The sequence below is a fragment of the Canis lupus genome, chromosome 2 (assembly GCF_011100685.1).
Source record: "Canis lupus familiaris isolate Mischka breed German Shepherd chromosome 2, alternate assembly UU_Cfam_GSD_1.0, whole genome shotgun sequence".
NCBI lineage: Eukaryota > Metazoa > Chordata > Mammalia > Carnivora > Canidae > Canis > Canis lupus.
Genome location: NC_049223.1, coordinates 67,209,504 through 67,235,126, shown reverse-complemented (window position 1 = coordinate 67,235,126; position 25,623 = coordinate 67,209,504). Strand labels below are relative to the sequence as shown.

The window sequence follows — 25,623 nt, the reverse complement described above, 5'->3', positions numbered from 1 at the left end:
CTGAAAGACAAGAAAAATCTGTCACCTTAGAATTATATAACCAGCAAATATATTTTCCAAAAATACTTTTCAGACAAACCCCATGAGACCTATACTACAACTTATACAGGAAGTTCTTCAGACAGAAAGAAAATGATACCACATAGACACTTGAAACTTCACAAAGAAAGAGTGCAGGAAATAGTAAATATGTGGGTAAAAGTAAGAAATCTCCTTTCATTAATATTTTAAAAAAGATAATTAAATACCTAAAGCAAGTAGTCACAATATATTGTGGGCTTTTAGCCTAGGTAGAAGTAATATGTATAATGATAGTGGAAAGGGTGGAAGGGAGAAAAGGAATGTTACGGTATAAGGTTCATATATTACATGTGAAGGGAAATAAAATTATTTGAAGGTAGATAGTATAAGTTAAAAATGTGTATTGAGGGCAGCCCAGGTGGCCCAGCAGTTTGGCACCGCCTTTGGCCCGGGGTGTGATCCTGGAGAGCCCGGATCGAGCCCGACATCAGGCTCCCTGCGTGGAGCCTGCTTGCTTCTCTCTCTGCCTGTGTCTCTGCCTCTCTCTCTCTCTGTCTGTCATGAATAAATAAATAAAAGCTTTTTTTAAAATAAAGATTTTATTTATTTATTCATGAGAGACACAGAGAGAGAGAGAGAGAGAGGCAGACACACAGGCAGGGGGAGGAGCAGGCTCCTCGCAGGGAGCCCGACGTGGGACTCGATCCGGATCCTGGGTCTCTAGGATCACGCCCTGGGCTGAAGGCAGGCGCCAAACTGCTGAGCCACCCGGGCATCCCTAATAAAAGCTTTAAAAAAAATTTTTTTTTTAATGTGTATTGAAAACCTTAGAACTACTATTTAAAAAAAGAAAACTATAATAATAATAAGCCCTTAAGTGAAAATAAAATGGAAAAATGAAAAAAAAAAGTCTAATACAAAAGAAGGCAGAAAAAGAAAAAAGAATAAAGAGCAGATGGGACAGATGGAATGCATAGAAAATGGATAGGAAGATTGTAAATTAAAACCTAACCATATCAACAATTACATTAAATGTAAATGGTTTGAATTGTCAGGGTTTCAATGTGCAGGTCTATAATCATTACATTGTCAAGGATAAAATGGATAATTTCATAATGATAAAGGGGTCAATTCAAGAACAAGGTAATCTTATATGAGTTATGCATATAACAAAACTTCAAAATACATGAAATAGAAACGGACAGAAGTGAAAGAAAAAACAGGCAAATGTACAGTTATAGGTTGAGATTTCAAAACACTTCCTTAATAATTGACTAAAAAGCAATAGCTATAAGAGCACCTGGGTGGCTTGGTTGGTTAAATGACTGACTCTGGATTTTGATCTCAGGGTCATGATCTCAGGGTCATGAAATTGAGCCCAGCATTGGGCTCCATGCTCAACAGGAAGTTTGTTCCAGATTCTCTCTCCCTTTGCTCTTCCCCCCACCTCAAATAAATAAATATATCTTTTTTAAAAAAGCAATAGATATATAGAAAATTGAAATAATGCAATGAAAACTATTAATCTACTATACTAAATAATATTTATAGAACACTACACTCAATAACTACAGAACACACATTCTTTTTTTTTTTTTTTTTAGAGATTTTACTTATTTATTCATTAGAGACACACACAGAGAGAGGCAGAGACATAGGCAGAGGGAGCAGCAAGCTCCATGCAGGGAGCCCGATGTGGGACTTGATCCCTGGACTCCAGGATCACGCCCTGGGCCAAAGGCAGGCACTCAACTGCTGAGTCACCCGGACATCCTGAACACACATTCTTTTAAATTTCAAATGAAATGTTTACCAAGAGAGACCATATGCTGGGCTATAAAATGAATTTTATTTTTATTTTATTTATTTATTTAATTTGTTTATTATTTTTAAAAGATTTTATTTATTCATTAGAGACAGAGAGAGAGAGAGAGAGAGAGTTAGAGACACAGGCAGAAGGAGAAGCAGGCTCCATGCAGGGAGCCGGACGTGAGACTTGATCCCAGGACTCCAGAATCATGCCCTGGGCTGAAGGCGGCACTAAACCACTGAGCCACCCAGGGATCCCTATAAAATGCACTTTAATAAGTTAAAATAACAGAGATCATACAAAGTATGTTTTTTAACACACAAGAATTAAACTAGAAATCGGTAATGGAAACATTGCTAATAACAGAAAAGTCTAAAGCCAATGATCAAAGCTTCCACCCTAAGAAACTAGAACAATAAGAAATTAAACTGAAATCAAGAAGAAATAAGAGGGACACGAGGGTGGCTCTGTGGTTGGATGTCTGTCTTTTTGTGTCATGATTCCAGGGTCCTGGGATTGGGTCCCACATCAGGCTCCCACAGGGATATTGCTTCTTGCTCTGCCTAGGTCTTTGCCTCTCTCTGCGTCTCTCATGAGTACATAAAATCTTTAAAAAGAAGAAAGAAGAAAAAAACTATAAGAGTGGAAATCAAGAAATAGAAAATAGACAATAGAGAAAATCAATTAAATCAAAGGCTGGACCTTGGTTAAAAATCAATAAAGTTGCAAACTAGCTGGACTGATAAAGAAAAAAGGAGAGAAGATACAAATTGCTAATATCAAGAACAAAGGAGGAATCAACAAAATTAAAGATTTTTTTTTATTATTCATTCATGAGATATAGAGAGAGAGGCAGAGACACAGGCAGAGGGAGAAGCAGGCCCCATGCAAGGAGCCCGCGCGGGACCCAATCCCTGGACCCAAGGATCATGCCCCGGGCAGAAGGCAGGCGCCAAACCGCTGAGCCACCAGGAATCAACAAAATTAAAAGGCAAAATATACTGAATTGGAGAAGATATTTGCAAATGGGATACCTGATAAAGGGTTAGTTTCCAAAATATATAAAGAACTGACTGATACAACTCAGTACTCAAAAAACAAATAATCCTTGGGACGCCTGGGTGCTCAGCAGTTGAGCGTTTTGGCCCAGGGCGTGATCCTGGAGACCCGATATTGAGTCCCGCATCCAGCTTTCTGCCTGGAGCCTGCTTCTCTCTCTGCTTCTCTCTCTCTGTATCTCTCATGAATAAATAAATAAAATCTTTTAAAAAAACAAACAGGGCAGCCATGGTGGCTTAGCGGTTTAACGCTGCCTTCCTTCAGCCCAGGGCATGATCCTGGAGACATGGGATCGGGTCCCACATCGGGCTCCCTGCATGGAGCCTGCTTGTGTCTCTGCCTCTCTCTCTCTCTCTCTCTCTGTCTGTCTCCATGAATAAATAAATAAAATCTTAAAAAAAACAAAGAAACAAATAATCCAATTTAAAAATGGGCAGAAGACAAAATCAGACATTTCTCTAAAGAAAACATCTAGATAGCCAACAGATACAGGAAAAGATGCTCAATATCACTTCCATCAGGGACATGCAAATCAAAACTACAATGAGATGTCACCTCACATCTGTCAGAATGGTCAAAATTATTATTTTTTTTAATTTTTATTTATTTATGATAGAGAGAGAGAGAGAGAGGCAGAGACACAGGCAGAGGGAGAAGCAGGATCCATGCACCTGGAGCCCGACGTGGGACTTGATCCCAGGTCTCCAGGATCCCGCCCTGGGCCAAAGGCAGGCGCTAAACCACTGCGCCACCCAGGGATCCCAGAATGGTCAAAATTTAAAAAAAAAAAAAAAAAAAAAGAAGAAACAACAAGTGTTGATGAGGATGTGGAGAAAAAGGGCCCTCTTTCACTGTTAGTGGGAATGCAAACTGGTACAGCCACTGTGGAAAACAGTGTTGAGTTTCCTCAAAAAATGAAGACCAGAACTACTCTATGGGTATCTACCCCAAAATAGAAAAACATGAATTCAAAGGACTACATGCCCCCCTATATTTATACCAGCAATATTTACAATAGCCAAATTATAGGAGCAGCTCAGTGTCCATCAATAGATGAATGGATAAAGAAGGTGTGGTATATATACACAACGTAATATTATCCGGCCATTAAAAAGAATGAAATCTTGCCATTCCTACATGAATGTAGCAAGAGAGTAGAATGCAAAGCAAAATAAGTCTGTGAGGAAAGACAAATACCATATGATTTGAGTCATATGTGGCGTTTAAGAAACAAAACAAACGAGCAAAAGAAAATAGAGAGACAAACCAAGAAACAGATTCTTGACTATAGAGAACAAACTAACAGTTACCAGAGAGGAGATGGTGCAGGAATGGGTGAAATAGGTGATGGGGCTTACGGAGAGCCCTTGTCGTGATGAACGCTGGGTAATGTATAGAATTGTTGAGTCACATATTGTACACCTGAAAGTAGCATAACACTGTATGTTAACTTTACTGATATTAAAAAAAAAAAAGAACAAAGGAAGAGTGCTTGCTTTGGCAGCGCATTACACTAAGAACAAAAGAGAGCTACAGAAATCTAAAGGGTAAAAAAGATATATTATGACTAACTTCATGCCAATAAAATAAAAAACTTAAATGAAATGCCCAAATTTTTTGAATTCCAGAACAAACCCAGAAAGAAAGACACAAACAAACAAAAAAGAATTTCCTATTAAAAGTCTTTGAATAAAAAAAATAAATAAATAAAAAAAATAAAAGTCTTTGAATAGGTTTAGTCATGGCTTCACTGGTGAATTTTATCAAATATTTAAGGATGAAATAATACCAATTCTACACAAAATCAGAAAATGCAGGAGGAAGTAAAATACTTCCCAACTCATTTCATGAGGCTAGCATCTCCCTTACATCAAAATCAAAGATATCACAAAAAAACTTATAATCCAATATTCCTCATCAACATAGATGCAAAAAAATCCTTAACAAAATATTAGAAGTCAAATCTAGCAGTATATACAAAATATAATACACTATGACAAATGAATTCATCCCAGGAATGCAAGTTTGGTTTAACATTTGAAAAATCAATCTATGTAATTTACTATATAAAACAGGAAAACCATATGATCATCTCAATAGATGCCAGGAAAGCACTGGATGAAATTCAACACCTCCGTGTAATAAAATATCTTAGTAAACTAGGAATAGAAAGGAACTTCCTCAACCTGAGAGAAAGCATCATGAAAAATGTATATCGAAATACTACTAAATGGTGAAAGACTGAATGCTTTCCCTCCAAGATCATTAAAAGGATATGCACTCTCACCGTTTCTAATCAAATCTTACTGAGAGTCCTAGCCAGTGTAAAAGGCAAGAAAAAGAGATAAAATGCATATATAACATAGAACTGCTTTTACTAACAGATGTTATGTTGTATATATAGAAAATCTAAAGGAATCTATAAAATGCTACTAGAATAAGCGAGTTTAGCAAGCTTGTGTATCAAGTCAGTATATAAAAATCAACTGCATTTCTATGTATCAGCAACAAAGAATTGGAAATTTAGATGACGAATTGTTGAACATAGAATATGATTATATTTCAATGCTTAGGGATGCCTGGGTGGAGCATGCCAGCAGTGGAGCACCTGCCTTTGGCTCAGGGTGTGATCCCGCAGTCCCAGGATCGAGTCCCACATCGGGCCTCTCGTGGGGAGTCTGCTTCTCCCTCTGCCTGTGTGTCTGCCTCTCTCTCTGTGTCTCTCATGAGACACAATATTTATTTAGTCATGAGAGACACAGAGAAAGGCAGACACACAGGCAGAGAGAGAAGCAGGCTCCTCGAGGCAGCCTGATGTGGGACCCAATCCCAGGACCCTGAGACCATGCCCTGAGCTGAAGGCAGACGCTCTGCCGCTGAATAAATAAATAAAATCTTTAAAAAAAATGTTTAAAGAACAAAAAGAGAATAAAACCCAGGAAAAGCTCACAATGTATATATCTAAGATTTGTATTCAGTATACATATATTATTGCACCATAATAAGAACACAACCCAATCTAAAAAAATTTGGCAAAATATTTATATAAAAGCCTGACCAAAGAAGATATATAAATACATGTAAAGAAGTGCAACATCACTAGTCATTGGAGAAACACAAATTAAAACAATGTGGTGTCATACTCATTAGCATAGTTAAAATAAAAAGACTAATCATACTAAGTATCCTTGTGCAGTAGAACAATTAGAATTCTCATACATTGCTGGTGGAGTTGTAAAATGGTACAACAACTCTGGGAATTTCTTACAATGTTCAACATGTACTTATACATGATCTAGCAATCCTACTCTTTGATATTGATATGAGATACAAACATACATAAGTCCACAGAAAGACTTGTATGTGAATATACATGGAAACATTCTTCATAATAGGCAAAAATTGAAAACATGCCATATGTTCAACAAAAGAATAAATTGGGGCATACTCAACTATGGAATATTATGCAATCAAAAGTTACACACTCTTGATACACTCAATAACATAGATTAATGGGAACATTATCTTTAAATCTTTTTTTTTTAATTTTTATTTATTTATGATAGGCACACAGTGAGAGAGAGAGAGGCAGAGACACAGGCAGAGAGAGAAGCAGGCTCCATGCACCGGGAGCCTGACGTGGGATTCGATCCCAGATCTCCAGGATCACGCCCTGGGCCAAAGGCAGGCGCTAAACCGCTGCGCCACCCAGGGATCCCGGGAACATTATCTTGAGTGAAAAAGCCAGACACAAAAGAGTACATAACATACAATTCTATTTACATAAAACTCTTGGAAATAAGAATCTATACTATGGTGACAGAAAGCAAATAAGTGGTGCTAGGAGTTAGGGGGTTAGGTGCTCAAGGGAATCTTTTGTGGGTGATGAAAAGGTTTTATATTTTGATTGGTATGGTGCCTAGATGTACATATAATTATCAAACCTCATCCCACTAGACCCTTAAATTACATGCATTTATTATATCTAATTTCAATTATAAGTTTAATAAAATTAATATGGAATTTCATAATACTTGTGGTTTTTTAAAATCCCAATATGAGAAATTAATCTAAAGTTATCCTGGGTTGAAAGTACCCTGGAGGCATCACACAGAAGCAAATAACAAATCCTTTGGGGAGGGAGTATACTCACACCAGGCATCATCAGATTCCCACAGATATAAAGCCTTTTCACAGATGCATTCACAATAACAAGAAAGTTAGTAGACAAGCCACCCACGAAAACCAACTACCATGTGTGTAAATCAACAGAAAGAAAAAAATAACTACAACCCTCAAGAAATTTTGGTAATGAAATTATGGAGTACAGAATATAAAACATGTGTAAAACTGTTTAAAACAGAATAAAAACACAAGACAATAAAAAGATATGTAGAAAGAAGATCAGGGATCCATGGGTGGCTCAGTGGTTTAGCGCCTGCCTTCGGCCCAGGGCACGATCCTGGAGCCCCAGATCAAGTCCCTCGTCGGGCTCCTGCGTGGAGCCTGCTTCTCCCTCTGCCTGTGTCTCTGCCTCTCTCTCTCTCTCTCTCTCTATCATGAATAAATAAATAAAATCTTTAAAAAAATAAAAAGTCTTTAGGTAAAGTAAAAAAAAAAAAAGAAGATCAGATAGATTTGGAAAAGAACTAAATAGAATTTCCAGAAATAGCCGATATAATCGTTCAAGATAAGTACTCATTGGAATCCAAGAAAATCAACTACCATGAGATAAACAGAAGTTAGATATAGCTAAAGAGAGTATGTAGCACATGGAAAATATGAAGAGATGGAAATACTGAGAGATTAAGAGATATAAAAGAATTTTCTACAATTGAAGCATATGGAACCATAAGATATATCCATATGTAGACATATTATAGTGAAATGACACAATAGCAAAGAATATTGTGCAGTCATTAAAGGGGAAAAGAGATTCTAAATAAAGGAATTTAGATTTACTTTTATTTTTTTTAAAGATTTTATTTTTTTATTCATGAGAGACACACAGAGAGGCAGAGATACAGGCAGAGGGAGAAGCAGGCTCCCTGTGGGGAGCCCAGTGTGGGACTTGATCCCAAGACCCCAGGATCATGACCTGAGCCATGCACTCAACCACTGAGCCACTCAGGCACCCAGGAATTTAGATTCATAAAAGAAGTCAGATCATCTTGAAATAAACACTGAGAGAAAATAACTGTCAATATGACTTTTATAACCCAGATAACCTATCATGCAATAATGAGGAAGAAATAAAGTTTCAGAAAAGCAAGACTTGGACAGATCACTAGGTAGAGTGTCCATAAATAGCCGCCAAACAAAGGGAGAAGGAAAGTGAGCCAGATGTAAGGTCTGGGAGTCAAGAATATATGAAGAGCAAATGAACTGAAAAACAGAGAAAAGTCTAAATATTCACCATATTGACCATTTGCTGGAGATATATATATGTATACAACAAATCAGAACTAAAGTAATATGTAAGATGGAAGGGGGGTGACTGGAAATAAGGCCTTATATGATTCTTGTTCTGTTCAGAAAAAAAGCATGTTAATTTTAGACTTGATGCATGCATGAGAAAACATGAAGATCAGCCACAAAAGTAAGAAGTAGATATATAACTTCTAACCAATATAGACATGGGAATGATGAAAACCAAATTTGGGACCCCTGAGGGGTGAGGCTGGAAGGATGGGGATGAAATTGGGAGATCTGGGTATGTGGGTGCTCACTCTTCTTTATACCTTTCCAGAAGTCTGAAGTATTTCTTTGAAATAGAATTCAACAGCTTCTGGTTATTATTTGTTAAATCCTTTAAACTCTCTCAGTGGTGGTTCTCAGCCAAAGTTGATTTGAGCCCTCCACACGTGGCTATATCTGGAGGCATTTTTGGTTTTCACAAATGGGGGTATGCTCCTGGGAGCCAGTGGGCAGAGGCCAGGAATGCTAGTCAACATCCGATAGTGCACAGAACATTCCCCCTCATAACCAATAATTATTTGGCCCCAAATGTTAATGCTGCCAGGTTTAAGAGCTACCATTGTTGGGCACCTGGGTGGCTCAGTGGTTGAGTGTCTGCCTTCGGCTCAGGTCATGATCCCAGGGTCCTGGGATCGAGTCCCACATCAGGCTTCTTACAGGGAGCCTGCTTTTCCCTCTACCTATGTCTCTGCCTCTCTCTGTGTGTCTCTCATGAATAAATAATACAATCTTAGAAAAAAAAAAAAGAAATACCATTCTTTTAGGATAAGAAATTTTCTCCCTCTCCCTTCTATTTAAAAGGAAATAAAGCTCCATTTTGAAAATCATACAAAGCAGATATAAGATGGTGACTCCATTCACAATACATTTCATGTACATAATTATTTTCAGAGAGTAAAAATGTTTGATAAAGTCTTCAGGAAAAACATGAACTTTGTAACTAGGCAGTGTTAAAAAAAATTTTTTTTTGGCAGTGTTAAAAATTAATTTACCTTTGGTTGATTGATAAAGTGCCACGACCACAGCAATAACTACTATGGGTTGCTTTTGACTGGAATTTATGAGATTTCTTTTTTAAAGATTTTATTTATTTATTCATGAGAGACACACACACACACACACACAGAGTAGAGACACAGGCAGAGGGAAAAGCAGGTTCCATGCAGGGAGCCCGATGTGGGACTCGATCCCGGTCTCTGGGATCACACCTTGGGCCGAAGGCGGTGCTAAAACTTTGAGCCACTGGGGCTGCCTTAAGATGGGATTTCTATGAAATAGTTAATTGCTTTCATTTTCTCCATCACCAAGAAAGGGACAAAAGGTAACTGAGAAAGGAGCTGTTTGTTCTTTTGTTTTCTTGTTAGTGGCACATTAGTATTCGACAGTGGTACTCTACTAAATTCTGGGGCTGCTACTGAAATGTCGTCGTTAAATTCTGACTTTACACATCTGGCATGCTGCCTAAATGCAGCTCAGTGTGTTAAAGTGTAGATTACAGTCCAACAAATCAATGCTCTTGAATTGTGGGTTTATGTAAACCTACAATTAAAAACAGTGTGCAATCACTTTCTTTGCCTACCTGATGAGGGGAAGAGAAGCAAGCTATTTTTCCAGGGTGAAGAGGTGAGAATGCCAGCTTAAAATAGAAGCATTCTCTTGCACATCCTTTAAGACATGGTTTTTGATAGAGGCAGTTTCTCTGTATACTTCGTCTACTACTACCCATACCATACTGTTTAGGGAAGTTCCTTTCTTTTCACTGACAGACTTGGGAGTTTCTTTAGAGAACCTGGTTTGGTGTGTTAGTATTTCCTTAAAAAAAAAATCTGTGTGCATTTGTGGGTAACAAAACAAGAGCTGTGAGGCTCCTAGTAGAAAGGTAGGTACTTCAAATCCCACAGAAAATGAAAAGCTTCAAGCAACGTAGTCCCTAGCTACCATCTAGCAATTAAAAATGGCAGGATGGGGATCACCAAGATTCATCTGATGCTTCTTTTGCAGAGATCAGAGTACAAGGAACAGGTACTATCCTATTTCAAGAGGCTAAGGTTTCATGGATTCATATTAGAAGGTTTTAGGACACAATTATACCCACAGGGCAAAACAATGTCAGTAATAGCTGGCTTCAAATTCAAACAAAAAGTTTATACATGGATACAATGAAAGATACAGTTTTATCTTTATAGCAGGTAGTGGTGGCTGACAGCCAGCTATTGAAAACTATTTCAGAAAGAAAAACTTTCTAGGATTGGTTTTTCAATCATTTTGACTAAAACAAAGGAAAAAAAAAGATCATTCTTATAGGAAATCTCTTTTTACACAGGAAAATCTCTATATAGAAATGTTTTTGCCACATTTCATATTTTGAGAGTAGGGACGTTCAGGACGTGAAAGGCTTGTACTTCTTTTCTCAGTGACCGTTCCCTCCTTTTTTTGGAGGGGCAGGGGTTCCATTCCTTTCTAAATCAGTTGTCCCAAGAATCACCTTTTCATGTAATAATAGAATTGTAACCAGCCCTGCTGTCTAGAAACTGTTAATGTGATTGGAAATGTGAAAGATGTTGACTAAATTATGGGAATACCATATAGAATCTGAATAGAATTTTATCCTTTATTCATTTTTAGATAATTTCATTTTACTCAAAGGAGACTTGATGAGTCAGGGGCACTATTGAAGAGTTAGCATTTAATTTGATTTTCATTTCAAATATAGAATAAAATTTCAGTATTTTGCCGTATTTAGGAGAGATGGGTCAAAGATAGGTGTTTTTATGTGTGGCTAAGGAAACTAATTGGCTGATAGGTATTCATGTTGGAGGAAGACGCTCTTTCTTTATTCCCTTCTGCTAGATTTAAGACGATATGACCATTGCTTTGAGATTTTTTTCAAACCAAAACATCATGTTAAATTTCATCAACAACTCTCCTCCCCAAGGGGTTAAGTTGGGATATGCCATTGTCCTTTTCTAGCTTTGCATTAGTTATCAATGGTTGTGTAACATATTATCCCCAAATCCAGCAACTCGAAATAGCACATATCTTGAATTTCTGCCATCAGTGATCTCAGTGGTACTCAAGGTCTTTCCCAAGATGCAATTCATCAGGTATTGTGTGTGGTCATCTCAAGGCTCTAGCGTGGGGGGATCCTCTTCTAGGCATGTTGCTGGCAGGACTCAGTTCTTTGCAGGAGGTTGTCTTGATGGCCTCTGTGCTGTTGGCTCAAAACCCCCATTTCCTGTCATGTGGGCCTCTCCATAGAGCATCTCAGCACATGGCACTTGGCTTCCATCTGAACAGGAAATCACAAAACTAAATGGGTGAGCAAGACAGAAGCCAGCCTGTCACCGAATCTCAGAAGTGACATGGCATTATTGGCATGTTCACTGGAAGCAGGTGCCCAGGTCCAACTCACACTCAAGAAAGAGCAGGGAATGATACAAGATTGTGAACAGCAGGAGGCAGGGATCACTGGGAGTCGTCCTAGAAGCCTCCTATCACAAGCTTTATTCGTTTTTTTTTACAAATAAATGACCAAGGAAGCTTGATTGCCTTTAGACTATGAATGTAAGAAACAGAGGCAGTTGCAGCAAGTTCACTACTGTTACTCGTGCACATTTTCAGAGCTGAACTGTCTTCTCAGGGTCTAGCAAGAACTTCCCTACAATTCATGCAGCAATTTTTTGGTTCAAAAGTTGTGAATACTTCTCTGAAACACTGCTTAATACAATAGGACAAAGTCATCAGTGGAAGAATAGAGCATTTGAAAAGCATGGTTCAATACCTAGACTTCTGATGAAAATTCCTTTAGCAATCAGCAGTTACTCATAATGTTTCAATAAAGTATGTACCGGCTCAGTGGCCCGCTGGCACCAGATGTTACAGAGTATGACAAAACTTGGCAGGTAAGAGCACTTTCAGATAAAAGCTGTTTCTTGATCCTAAATAACACAGAAAATAAAATTTCTCTGTGACTATTGGCAGAGACAGACCAGTGGTAACTACCTTTCTTTCGTCTTTCTTCACTCCTTGATCTAGGTCTGTATGATTGTAAAGCTGTTTTTGCCTTTCTTTGCTTTCTCTTCATTGTGCGCCTTTTGTGAAATCTACTCATGCATCCTTGCTAAGCTGTGGCTGTGACTGATGCATTCTGTGCCTCAAAAGGACAGCGTGCTCTGACAACCCACTCTGAAAGTCCTCACTTTAGTGACTGGATGTCGCACACTGGATCTGCAGGCAATCTAACACTAAATTCACCTTTAAACATTTTTTTGGTTAATTTTACTTGAAGATTAATTTGAAAACTCATGGTGTAATAGCCTGAGCTTTTTTCCTTTCTTTTTATCCTAAGATTATTTTACTTTGGAAGCTATTGGGTAGGAAATGCCAACTTCGTCCTGCAAAGACGTAAATATTCTTTGCCCCTTCTGGAGATGTGGTCATTGAGACAGGCAAGGAAATTAACACACAAGTTTTATTTCCAGTTCAAGGATCATATTCCTTACTGTGAAGTGTCAATCAGGATTAAACATATAAGACTTCTTGTGTGGTCTGGACATTCATCTCTAAAAATTCATTGGTTTAAAAAAAACATTTACTCAAGGGGTGCCTTGGTGACTCAGTTGGTTAAGCATCTGACTCTTGGTTTTGGCTCAGGCCATGATCTCAGGGTGTGAGATCAAGCCCTGCGTTGGGCACCACGCTCCGCATGGAGTCTGCTTGAGATTTTCCCTCTCCCTTTCACTCAGACCTTCCCCTCTCTGAAATAAAATCTTAAAAAAAATGTACTCAAGACAGTACCCACTAAACATGCACCCGAGTCATGAGCTTCTTGGGCTTTTGTAGTCATTAAACCAATCACAGAAATATATGAAAAAATTACTAAAAAAAGCAAATTCAGAATTTTTAATTTGTTGAGGCATATAAAGCATGGAAAATTGATTTTGTAGGGACCTAAAAAAGATATCTGAGGTCAACTTGTCATCATGGCTCAGAACTCAAATCATTCTCAAAACTCAAGAGATATAGCACACAAATCTTTAATTTCTAGAGTACACATTGTTTCCGTTAGATTTTAAAAAGATCACAAAACCAAAACACCAAAGCTCTTTTTATCTAATGCCAAGCCTATAAATTGTTAACATTGTTTATTAAGAATTCACAGTAATTGTCTTGCAGTTTGCAGATGCCAAGAAGTCATGGCAATAAAATTGTAGAATAGCATTACATAGATTTAAAAAAAAAAAAGGTAAAGTGCTTTGAAAAAAATTATTATAGTATAAATTACATTTTAAATCAGAATGACTGACAAGCTTACATGGAACATCTGGGCTTCTGTTTAGAACTGCTTGACCTTTAAAACTTCTAGCCAGCGAAGGCAAGGAAAAAACAGCAGAGACCAGCCAAGAGCATGGGACTGGTTCTGAGATGCGAGTACTCACTCCTTTTCTCTGGGCCTCAGAATTCTCATTAATGAAGTTAGAACAGATCATCTTTCTTGGATCTTAAAAAGCCCCCAAACTCATGGTCCCTTCTAATCATGAACAACACAGCCGGCACCATTTTGTGAGAGGGCATAACCCCCTTTGAAATTACTCCTGGAATCACAACGAGGCCTTCCTTCTGTCTTGTCTCATCAAGAGACAAGGTGACACACCCCTGAAACCAGAAAGCGCACTGCTCATCAGATAATAGCAGAACTATAAAAATGTTCAGAAGCAGACATTTAGGAGGTTCTTTTAATGCCTAATAATTACATGAAACATGACAAAGACAGACATAAAAGCTGTTAACAAGTCAAAGGAGACTTTTAAATCTTTTGTGATGTGAAACGTGGAAAATCTTTTGCTTTTTGTCAAAACTTTAGGTTGAACGTTTCCCCCCCATAAAAGGTACATCACACTTTATTTGTACATACTTTAGATGTTGGGATTCATAGGTTTCCTGCAATCTGTGGGCACTTGAGTGTTGATATCTTGTGGCTGAACTTGGGCTCGCAGGTGAGAGGTCACGACAGTATTGCAGAGGTGTCCTAGGCGCTGCTCCTGACTTGCAGATACTCTTACCTCCACATTTGCATTTTCTACTCTGTTTAACAACTGGCTTCAACATTCTCTGTGAAGGGTGTAATAGCTTCCACAAGATGGCTAAAGTTCATCTTCCATTACTAAAATTTATTATGGCTTTTACTTTAGTAAACAACTTGTAAAGTTTCCACTAAGCTCAAAGATGAAAGACTCTACCTACAGCAATTAGCATTTTGACGGTACTAATGCCTGAAAAATAGTTCCATCCTCTTCCCATAGTGTACTGCCAAGTAAGTGTTTGACTAAAAAACAAATGAGGCCTAATACCCATCTAAACTTCAGTGAAGGCATACAGTATATGGCAGTTGAAGGCTGGCTTAACTAATACTGATCATCTGACTCTTTAGTTCTACCCCTGCAGAGACTGATCAAAAACCGATGATCCTAGACCATACTGAGACGTGCCTTCACTAGATAAAGATTTACCATTCTGACTTTTCTCTGCATTTTGCAACTTTTTTAAATTCTGAGGAAATGTTGTTCTATATAAAGATCCTCTTTCTTTAGTTGAAGAGAAAACTAGCCTCTGCAGATAAGTTTGGGTTCTCGACTGTGAAAAACAAAAACTATTTCATTCGTTTTAGCAGCCTCAACATTTAGAACCAAATTTGTTGTCCAAGCTTCACTTGCTATGTGGAGTTGCCTGAAGCTACGTAGTTCTGTGCTGTTTTAATGTTAAACGTCTTCTCTAAAGGCTCTATTTTGTAGGCCTCTTCATGCCCTTTTAAAAGAATATAGAATACAAATTTCAAAAACAAAAATATAGTTACAAGTGATTATAGTTAATGTAGTTAAGCATACTGTATTAGTTTCTACTATAATGTAGGTGTTAAAGATGGATTTAACAGCTGTTTTTATAACGGATATAATTTTACATAGAAAATATGCTATTTTCCTTCACCATCATGAAGAATGAGATCACAGTTATTATATTAAATATTTACTATGCTGTTCAAGTGTTGGCTGGCTACTAACTACTAGAAAGCCTATTCAACATAGCTACTGAAAGAATGTCTATCTAATCTGGCTCTTATTCTTTAGTTCAATGAATACTACATTCATTAAGTCTTTCTACCTTCCAAATTGTATTTTTAAAATAGGAAATTATGCTGACTTTAAAAAAAATTAAATCATGAATATACTATCTACAGGTTTACATATCTCCTGGATATTATATACTTTAAAAAAATAAAAAATGTGATATAAGAAACATTTTGAAGGGGTAATTTTATATGTTTCATATTTAAAGGTCTCAGTTTTCACTAACCTGAGAAAACCCATAGATGTGAGATCTTAAAAAAAAAAAATCAATGAAATTCAGTGAAACTTCAATTTCTAATTTCATGAGAATTTACTACAAAAAATCAGAATGAGAATTTATCTCTTTTTAAATGGCATGTCTGTATTAGTTTTAATTTGTTAAACAGATTCCTTTCCATATATATCTTAAGTTCCAAAAGCTCAGTGCAATAACATGATTGAAGAATCATGTAACAATGTATATTTTAATATAAGACTTGTGTAGTGATTTAGAACAATAAATAACACATAGTGAAAAATTCATCATAAACTAAATGCAACAACAAAAGGAAACAAAAGCTTAAGTACACATTACCAAGGTCTTTACAATAAGTTATAATGCGTAGTTCCATCACAGCATATTTGTATACAAAGCCACTAAGGTGAACACTGAAAGAAATCTGTCATGTAGGTCTTTAATTTTGATTTAATAAAGTTTGTACAGTATCAAATAATATCAAAAGTCTAAAAAAACACAATGAGTTTTCATATCATGTTTATAAATTATTGTTTATATACCATAAAAAAAACATAAGGTCAAAAGTGCAGTTTAAAAAAAAGTGGAAGTTGTTATTCTTGGTAAGAACTAGAAAAATGTATTGTCCCAAGTAAGAAGCAATCTGAGGGCTTTTACAGTTTCTTAGGAATTCTTCTTTAACTCTCATACAACCTTGGCTACCATATGCCATAACATAAACCAATACAAAGGGAGCAAAATCATCTTCTTATAAAAATAACAGGAAACACAAATCTGGTGATGAGAAATGCTGTAAAGAAACAGGCCTTCCCCAAAGTGAATGAATGGGCTACCACTACATCTGACCAAATTTGGGAAATTTCAAAGGATTTCTAGAAGTTCTAATATTTTTCAAGTTTTTAGTCATAACTGGCAAGGGTGCATACATCCTAGGATTATGAAATCTTCTAGTATAAGACAAAATATGACTTAAAGGTGATAAATCATATCATCCACTGTTCACAAAAAATAAAGACTAAGGATTCAGTAATTAAAAGGCAGCAGTATAGAAATTAGTCAAGAAGAAACAGATGGGTGAAACAGAACTCTGGGTCTTCACTGGCACGTACCACAGTAATGAGTTATATTTTGACAAATCCTAGAACAAACGCCTGTATTGAAATATGTGTGGTACATTAACCATTTATATTTATGTAAGAAACCAAAATGGTAAAATCACGGACTTATAAAACAAATTAAATTTAGAGAAAAGAAAAACAAAAGGAATGCGGAGACAAATCTTATTTTTAAACTTGTGGGATCAAAATGTTGACAAGCTGTATGAATCCAGAGCAGTATTCGTTGCTAAGCCTAACAGGCAGCCTGCGCCTGGCTCAGCACCAGCACGCCCCTCTTCAAATGCTCTTTCACTGGAACTCTGTGTGTGTGACACCAAGCAATAAGTGACTATTATTTTGTTCGTGGACTGGAGTAGGTCCCTTGGTTGGTTTAACATACAGGCTGCCTGAGACAATAAAAGCGTCACCATTACAGTAGGTTAGTGGGAATGAAGGTCTTCCTGGTTCTGACAGAAGAGTATGGGTGCTCTGTAGGCTGCGTACGTACACACTTAGTAATTCATGTCCCCTCTAGTAGAAGATTAAAAATCGATGGATATGGATGCTTGTGCAGAATCCTCTCGCCCCCTGACGTAAATTTCACAAGGAATCTCCTCCATTACTCTGTCTTCTAGGGCCTGTTCGGGGCACTCGTGTGCCTGTTTGAAAGTGTAGCTACTCTTTTTGAAGGTGCTGTTAAACGTTTTCATTGGCTGTGGTTGTGCAAAGTCATTTCGGAAAGGCAGTTCCATGGAACTCAGGTTGGTCCTGCTCTGTTTGACACTGGATGCTTGCGACCCACAGTGATGGTCGTGAATGCACCGGGAGGCAGTGGAAGAGCGCCGCATCTTCTGGTAGCTGTCCAGTTCTTCTGACAAGTCGGCTAGGTCTGCAGAAATCTCTTTGTCCCTTAGTGAGAACAGTTCATAATGAGGAGGATCAAACACTTCCTGAAATCCAGTTTTATTAAACGCAGTTTTGCAAGCCATAACCTTTTTTCGAGGCTGTTTCACTTGTACTAAAATAGAAATAATGAGAAGGACCAAGACAATCCCTGATGTGATGCCAATAATTGTTCCATGGGTTTTAGTGACTTGTTCAAACAGTCCTGCTTTTTTCTTTTCTGCAGAAAGAGAAACAACAAGGCTTTCAAAATTCATTAATGAGTCCTGTCATGAATTGGTAAGGGATTTTTAGGTAAAGCAGGACACGTGGGTCAAATACACTACAGATGATACCATTAAAAATGTGGGTTTTTTTTTAAGATTTTATTTATTTATTCATGAGAGACACAGAGAGACAGAGACATAGGCAGAGGGAGAAGCAGGCTCCCTGCAGGGAGCTCGACACAGGACTTGATCCCAGGACCCCAGAATCATGACCTGAACCAAAGGCAGATGCTCAACCAATGAGCCACCCAGGTGTCCCAAAAATTCGGTTTTTATTATTTATTTATTTATTTTTAAAGATTTTTATTTATTTATTAATGAGAGACAGAGAGAGAGAGAGAGAGAGAGGCAGAGATACAAGCAGAGGGAGAGGCAGGCTGCATGCAGGGACGTGGGACTCAATCCTGGGACTCCAGGATCAGGCCCTGGGCTGAAGGCGATGCTAAACCACTGAGCCACCCGGGCTGCCCAAAAATTCAGTTTTTAAACAAATAAAACAATCCTATGATGATTTCCAGTTTAACTAACCAATCACAATATAGTTAGATTACATAAAAGAAAAAAGACTTGGTTCTTTACTCAGAAGGTACATGAAGGCCTACAATTTGCAAACCAAACTAAAAACACGAATCTAGGAGTGCCTGGGTGGCTCAGTCAGTTAAGCGTCTGCCTTCAGCTCAGGTCATGACCTCAGGGTCCTGGGATGGAGCCCCACGTCGGGCTCCCTGCTCGGTGGGGAGTCTGCTTGTTCCCCTCCTTTTGACCCTCCACTCACTCATGCTTACTCACTCTTTCAAATAGGCAAAATCTTATAAAAAATAAAAACAAAATAAAAACATGAATGTAAAGAAAATGCTAAAAGAAACACTTTTGTTCTAACAAGTTAGCTTTCTGCTCTGTGGTATGTTTGGCCACCTTTAAGTATATCCACGGTATTTCTACTGATGGCCGTCAGCAAGAGGGGACTAATGTAATCAGGCTAACCCATCGAGGTATTCATTGCAATCTACCATTTGAATGATTACCTGAAAATACTTCATGTCAAGTACTTAAGACAGTTCTATCAGATCACATTAATTTTTCATAGTAAGATATTTACTCAACTCTCAGGGAATAGAAGGCAGGTAAACTGTAGGACTGAGACAGTGATTTGATAATGTCTGTAGATATTCAACTATTACCACAAGTCATATTTACCTTAGACAGACACTGGAAATATAGTAGAGGAAATTTTATAAAATTAAACAAAGCCGTTCTTTTTTTTTTTTTAAGATTTTAATTATTTATTCATGAGAGACACAGAGAGAGGTAGAGACACAGGCAGAGGGAGAGGCAGGCTCCCTATGGGGAGCCCAATGTGGGACTTGATCCTGGGACTCCAGGATCACGCCCTGAGCCACCTAGGCATCCCAGCAGTTCTTTTAAGTCTGCTTTTACTGCTTTTTAAGATTGAATCCATCAATGTTTATTAAATATTATTTCTATATAATTTTTAAAATACTACTCTAGGTTACTTTCTAAATTATTCTGAGAAGGGGGCGCCTGGGTGGCTCAGCGGTTGAGCGTCTGCCTTTGGCTCAGGGTGTGTGATCCTGGAGTCCCAGGATTGAGTCCCACATCAGGATCCTTGTATGGAGCCTGTTTCTCCCTCTGCTTGTGTCTCTGCCTCTCTCTCTGTCATGAATAAATAAATAAAATCTTTAAAAAAAATTATTCTGAGAATAAAATATCTTTACAATATGAATAAGAAAATAATGCAGGAAATACTACGGCAGACTTTTGAACAATTTAAGATAAAAAACATAGTTTGTAAAAAAAAAAGAATGCATTCATTGAGAATAAGTATTTTTCCTTGCATTCACCACATTCTAGAAGTCTATGATCCATTTAAAAGAACATTTATATTATGTGTTTCCATTTCTGCCGAAGCAGCTATGCTGAGCACAGTTACAGAAAAGGATATTTTAAGTCTTTCTTAATGAAGGGCAATGGCCACTCTTCTCTCAGAAAGGTTGGCCTTTGCCAGCGCACTTACCTTTACAGTGATTTTCATCCCAAGGGTATGCACAGTTCTGAACACCATTACAGACTAAAGAATTATTGATGCACATGTTGCTGTGGCAAAAGAAAGTGCTACCTGTGCAGGGAGCTGCAGGAAAGAAGAAAAGTTTGTCACTAAGAACTCATTCCAGTGCATTTATGTTTAAACTTGTTCCACAAATACACCCCATACTGTAGAAATAGTAAGACAAAGGCCAAAGCTGTCTGATATGGTCTCATGTGAAAATTTTTTTTTTATCGTGTAAAAACTTGACTTAAGCTGGGTGCCAAATGTCATTTCTAATATAATGAGAATATGAATATAGTTACCATGGTGCTTATGGAGCTAGTACATAGCCTGGTAAATTTTTTTCAACATGTTAAAAGAGAATGTTGGGGAGGGTGTGGAGACACTGGGACCCTTGGTGCACTGCTGGGGGAAATGTCAAATGAATGGTACAGCTGCTCTGGTAAACAGTACAGAGTTTCCTCAGAAATGTACACAGATTACCATATGTTTCAGCACTTCCCCTTCTAGGTTCATACCCAAACAATTGGAAGCAGGAACTCAAACACTTAGTACACCAATGTTCATGGCAGCATTATTCAGAGCTCACAGCATCATTATTCCACCAAAAGGTGGAGACAACCTAAATAAATATCGTTGATGGATGAATGGATAACCTTTGATATGTATATACTTCACTGTGGTATATACATATCAAACGGAATATTATTCAGGGTTAAAATTCAGAAGGAAATTCTGACAAATGCTACAACAAGGAAGAATCTTGAAGACAGTATGCTTGAAAGCAGCCAGACACAAAAGAACAAATATTCTATGATTTCAGGTATATGAGGTACCTGAAGCAGTCAAATCATTGAGAGAAAAAAGAGAACAATAACTACCAGGAGGGATCCCTGGGTGGCGCAGTGGTTTAGCGCCTGCCTTTGGCCCAGGGCGCGATCCTGGAGACCCGGGATCGAATCCCACGTCGGGCTCCCGGTGCATGGAGCCTGCTTCTCCCTCTGCCTGTGTCTCTGCCTCTCTCTCTCTCTCTGTGTGACTATCATAAATAAATAAAAATTAAAAAAAAAAATAACTACCAGGGCCCTGTGGGAGAGGGGAGTGGGGGTGTCTAATGGGACAGAGTTTCAGTCAGGGATGATAAAAAAGTTCTGGAGATGGATAGTGGTGATGGTTACACAAAGATATGAATGTACACAATGCCACTGAACTATGCACTTAAAATTGGTTAAAATGGCAAATTTCATGTTATGTAGATTTTACCAGAAAAAAAAAAATCACTTCCTACGATTTCAAAATTGAAAGTTTTTAAAACAATAAAGATATATGGAATGTATACCATGTAACTTTGTATTTTGTATAAACTGTTCTTTCAGCCTGAAATGTCTCTTCCTTTCCCTTCCCCGGTCAACATTTGGTCATCTTTCAAGATCATCCAAAATGCGGCCCTCTGACTCCTGTGTTCCTGTCATAAGCACATACAAAGATGTGCTTCTTTGTAACACCTCTCCTTGTATATGTAAATATTTGTTACACTAGATTATGACTTGGTGTGTTTACTTCTGTTAAGAAGTAAAGTCCTAGACTGGATATAAAAGTACCAACATAGTAATAATACGTATTTCGTGGTAAAGATACACACACAAGAATCTGAAAGTCAAGAAACATGACAGCTTTTCTCTCACATTGACAGAAGCACCTAAAAAAATCAACTAATCATGTGACTTCCAAAAATATAATCGAGCAAAATGTACTTCCTGTCTAAAATATTCTACATTTAAGATACATGTCTCATCAAGGAAGGAAAACTGAGTGCCACTCTCTACTATACTAACAGACCTCAAATATTTTTTATATTTTCTTTTTAAAAGTTTCTTTTCAAGATGAAAAGAAAAATCTAAAATTTTACAGGACTAATAACTGGATTTTCTCTTCTAAATATTATCTTTAAAAAATAAACATACAATGAATCTTATCAAATCAATTAATTTAGTATTTTTTTTCCCTCTAAAGAGAAAGCTCTCTCTTGAGGTTACAATCACAGGAAGCTTTAGAATACCTAACCACACTGTCCAATTGCATTATCAGTAATAAAACTGACAGTTTGGTCAACAAACAGTTTAGTATCCACTTGTTTGACCCCCTTTGTCTATTTCTCAATTTGGCTCTGAAAATGGGCTGTAAAAATAGGTGTTTACTGGGACCCCAGGAAACCCTAAAACACAATGTGATATTTATCAAATATTTATTAGTCTTATAATATAGGTCAATGGACAACATGCACAATACCACTGGTCATCAGGGAAATGCAAATCAAAACCACAATGAGGTATCACTTTACCTGTCAGAATGGCTATTATCAAAAGGACAAGAAATAAGTGTCAGTGGAGACACGGAAAAAAGAGAACCCTTGTGCACTGTTGGTGGGAATGCAAACTGGTGCAGCTACTGTGGAAATATTATGGAGGTTCCTTAAAAAGTTAAAAATAGAATTACCATATAATTCAGCAATTTCACTCTTTACTCGAAGAAAATGAAAACACTAATTAAAAAGATATACACACCCCTCTGTTCATTACAGCATTATTTACAATAGCCAAGATAAGCTAGCAGCCTAAGTGTTCGTCTGTGGATGAATGGATAAAGATGTGGCACATATGTAAAATGGAATATTACTGAGCCACAAAAATGAATGAAATCTTGCCATTTGCGACAACATGGATGGACCTAAGGTGTGCTGTTAGGTGAAATAAGGTAGAGAAAGACAAATATGTATGATTTCACTTATATATGGAATCTAAAAACAAAACAAATGTACAAACAAAACAGAAAGACTCACAGATACAGAGAATAAACTGATGGTTGCCAGAGGGAAGGGGGTGGGGAGACCGGACAAAGTAGGGGAAGGGGAGTAAGAGGAACAGTCTTCCAGTTATAAAATAGATAAGTCATTGGGATGTAGCGTACAGCACAGGGAATATAGTCGACAATATTGTAACAACTCTGGATAGTGACAGATAGAACCTAGACTTACTGTGGTGGTCATTTCATAATATATGTAAATATCAAATCACTAAAACTAATACCATACTGAATATCAATTATTCTTCAATTACAACAAAATAAAAAAAAAAATCCAAGATTGCTTTGCAATGAGAGAGCAAACGTAATCTTTCCTTAAGGCAGAATCCCCAAAAAGTAATATTCACCTGAGTTCCAGTTCAGTAGGCTAATAACCTGTGGTCAATCACTATGAACTAGGATTTGTCCATCCCTTCTTCCTCCCTACTGTAAACTGAGTTCAGGCATGAGTTTTTTTCTATATACAATTAAATATTCTCTGCACAAAACTTTTAGGCTTGCTAATTTGCTGATTACTTAACCCACTCCAGTTCAAGTATAATAACCCCTAGGTGGCTCTCATGACTCAAGAATCTAAAATAAAATAGCTAAGAACTGTAACTTGGGAAATAGTGCTATGAAGCAGAGAGAAGAAAAAAAAAAAAGGACTATAATTAATAAAAATTGTTTTTGTTATTGGTTAACCTTCTACTTTAAGGTTTTAACTAACTTCCTGGGTCTCTACTTCCTCTTTTTAAACGAATGGGATGGACTACAGGGTACTTCAGACTTCTTCTAAAATCAACGAGACTATGAAATTAGTGGTCTCAATCATGCTGATGCTTCTATTCTCAGAAGAATCAAGTATATAACCAGTAAGGAATTTACCCAGAGACTGAGCCCCTTATGTGGTATCATTTAAACCATTAAGTATTTCATGGTTCTTAAGAAATGCTTGATGGTTTCAAAGCTTATTGTAAGGACGAAAGGTATCAGTTACATAAAGAAGCCGTCAGGTTGAGGACAGAAAAGCCAATGAAAAGGTATGGTGGTATCTTATTTAAGTATAAAATTAGCTAGTGTATCCACCTCAGTTTTGTCAGACAGATCATAAAATTCTATCACCCCCCTGTGTGCACTATAATAGAACCAATGGCCTAGAGAACACACAGCATTCTTTAATTCTTCACTTTTGAAAACTGGAGTTTCCTCTTTGGTTTACATATTACAGCATGGTTCTATCATATCCTCTATCATATTACCTGTTGGCCTCTAATTTGAGCAGTCCTATCCAGTTCACAGATGAGGAGACAGGGAACAGAAGCTATTTTCACGGCAGGCTGGGTGAAGTTTTAAGCAGCGCTGTGGCTTCTAGGTATTCGGATTTTGAGTCGAACTATCATTAGCTCTTAAGTTCATCTACAGAACATTGTGTGACCACATTCTGATGTCTCTTTATGGCTTCAAAGGGGCAAAAAAGACAGGTTTTTCTGGCAAGTTTTTCACTGATTGAACAGTGAATAGAAAGCAGCCTCAGTTTTTTATTACAGAATTCTTTACAACTGCTCACCACCTTGTTTAAGGCAATCAGAAAGCAGCACTGAGGGATCCCTGGGTGGCTCAGTGGTTTGGCGCCTGCCTTTGGCCCAGGGTGTGATCCTGGAGTTCCGGGATTGAGTCCCGCGTCAGGCTCCCTGCATGGAGCCTGCTTTTCCCTCTGCCTGTCTCTTTGCCTCTCTCTCTCTCTGTGTCTCTCATGAATAAATAAATAAAATCTTAAAAAAAAAAAAAAGCAACACTGACAAAGTCAGATACTGTTTTGTAGAAATGTATGATATTCATAATTACAGTTGTATTAAGCTCTATGGATTTTTAGTGGATAAGCACAGTTGTTTATAAAGAGAATCCAAGTATCAGTTACTGACATGGGATATTAATGACATACCTCAGTTAAAAACTATAAAAATGGCTGAATTATAGGAATTTATAAGTAAAGGACAAAGAGTATTGCAAAGATAGTGCCAGTTATGAACTGTTTTCTACTTAAAGCCTGAGGATTTTCTACTTTCCCCCTTTCCTCCCTGCTGGGTCATAGCATGAGAAAGAAGGAGGATTAGGATTTCAGTTTCCCTCCCCTTCTCATGAGATATGGCAATGATGCTGAAAGATGGCCTATTCTTCAACGAGGCCTGCAGGGGCCCCGTAGGCAGTGTGTCACTGAGAATCACATTATGGATTTATTCTAACAAAAATAACTTCTGCTGCTTTCACAGCTGTAGTCCTAGAAATTATTTTCCTAAAACCATATCCTGTCTTAAAGAGTGAGACATATACTAGTACTCAGTGCTTGGGAAGAAGGCAAACAAACTGACTGCTATTCTAGATCATTCATTTTAGCCAACTTACGTTATTTTAGTTCTGGCATCTATGATGGGTAGGTATTAAGTGAGTGTCTCACGCAGAATTAGTCCACCTTTATAAGTCTTTTCTAAAATCAACTCACGGTTGATCGTTTTCATGAATGGATCATAACAGTTACAAATCATTAATACCTTAGAGAAAAACAAAAGAGTTTCAATAGTTTGATTTAATGATGAGCATGTAAAAACGTACTGTTTGGAGCTCTCTAATGTGCCTATTACAAGGAGACTTCCAAACTGGGACTTTTGTTTCATAAAAACTTACAAAATCCTTTATTTTGATCATATACATGTGTATATA

The 25,623-nt window shown here is 37.5% G+C and overlaps 1 protein-coding gene across 2 annotated transcripts in view; it reads right to left on the bottom strand.

Annotated features, from left to right (window-relative positions):
- Positions 1-14,085: 14,085 nt before the first annotated feature.
- NETO2 (neuropilin and tolloid like 2) overlaps positions 14,086-25,623 on the bottom strand; it is a 58,194-nt gene continuing 46,656 nt past the window's right edge. For both annotated transcript variants that reach the window (XM_038531134.1, XM_038531135.1), the window contains exons 8-9: positions 20,029-20,142; positions 14,086-17,947 (exon numbers count right to left, since the gene is read on the bottom strand). In XM_038531134.1, coding sequence (XP_038387062.1) covers positions 17,367-17,947; positions 20,029-20,142 — 695 coding nt within the window. In that variant the 3' untranslated portion in view covers positions 14,086-17,366. The remainder of the gene's footprint in view (positions 17,948-20,028; positions 20,143-25,623) is intronic.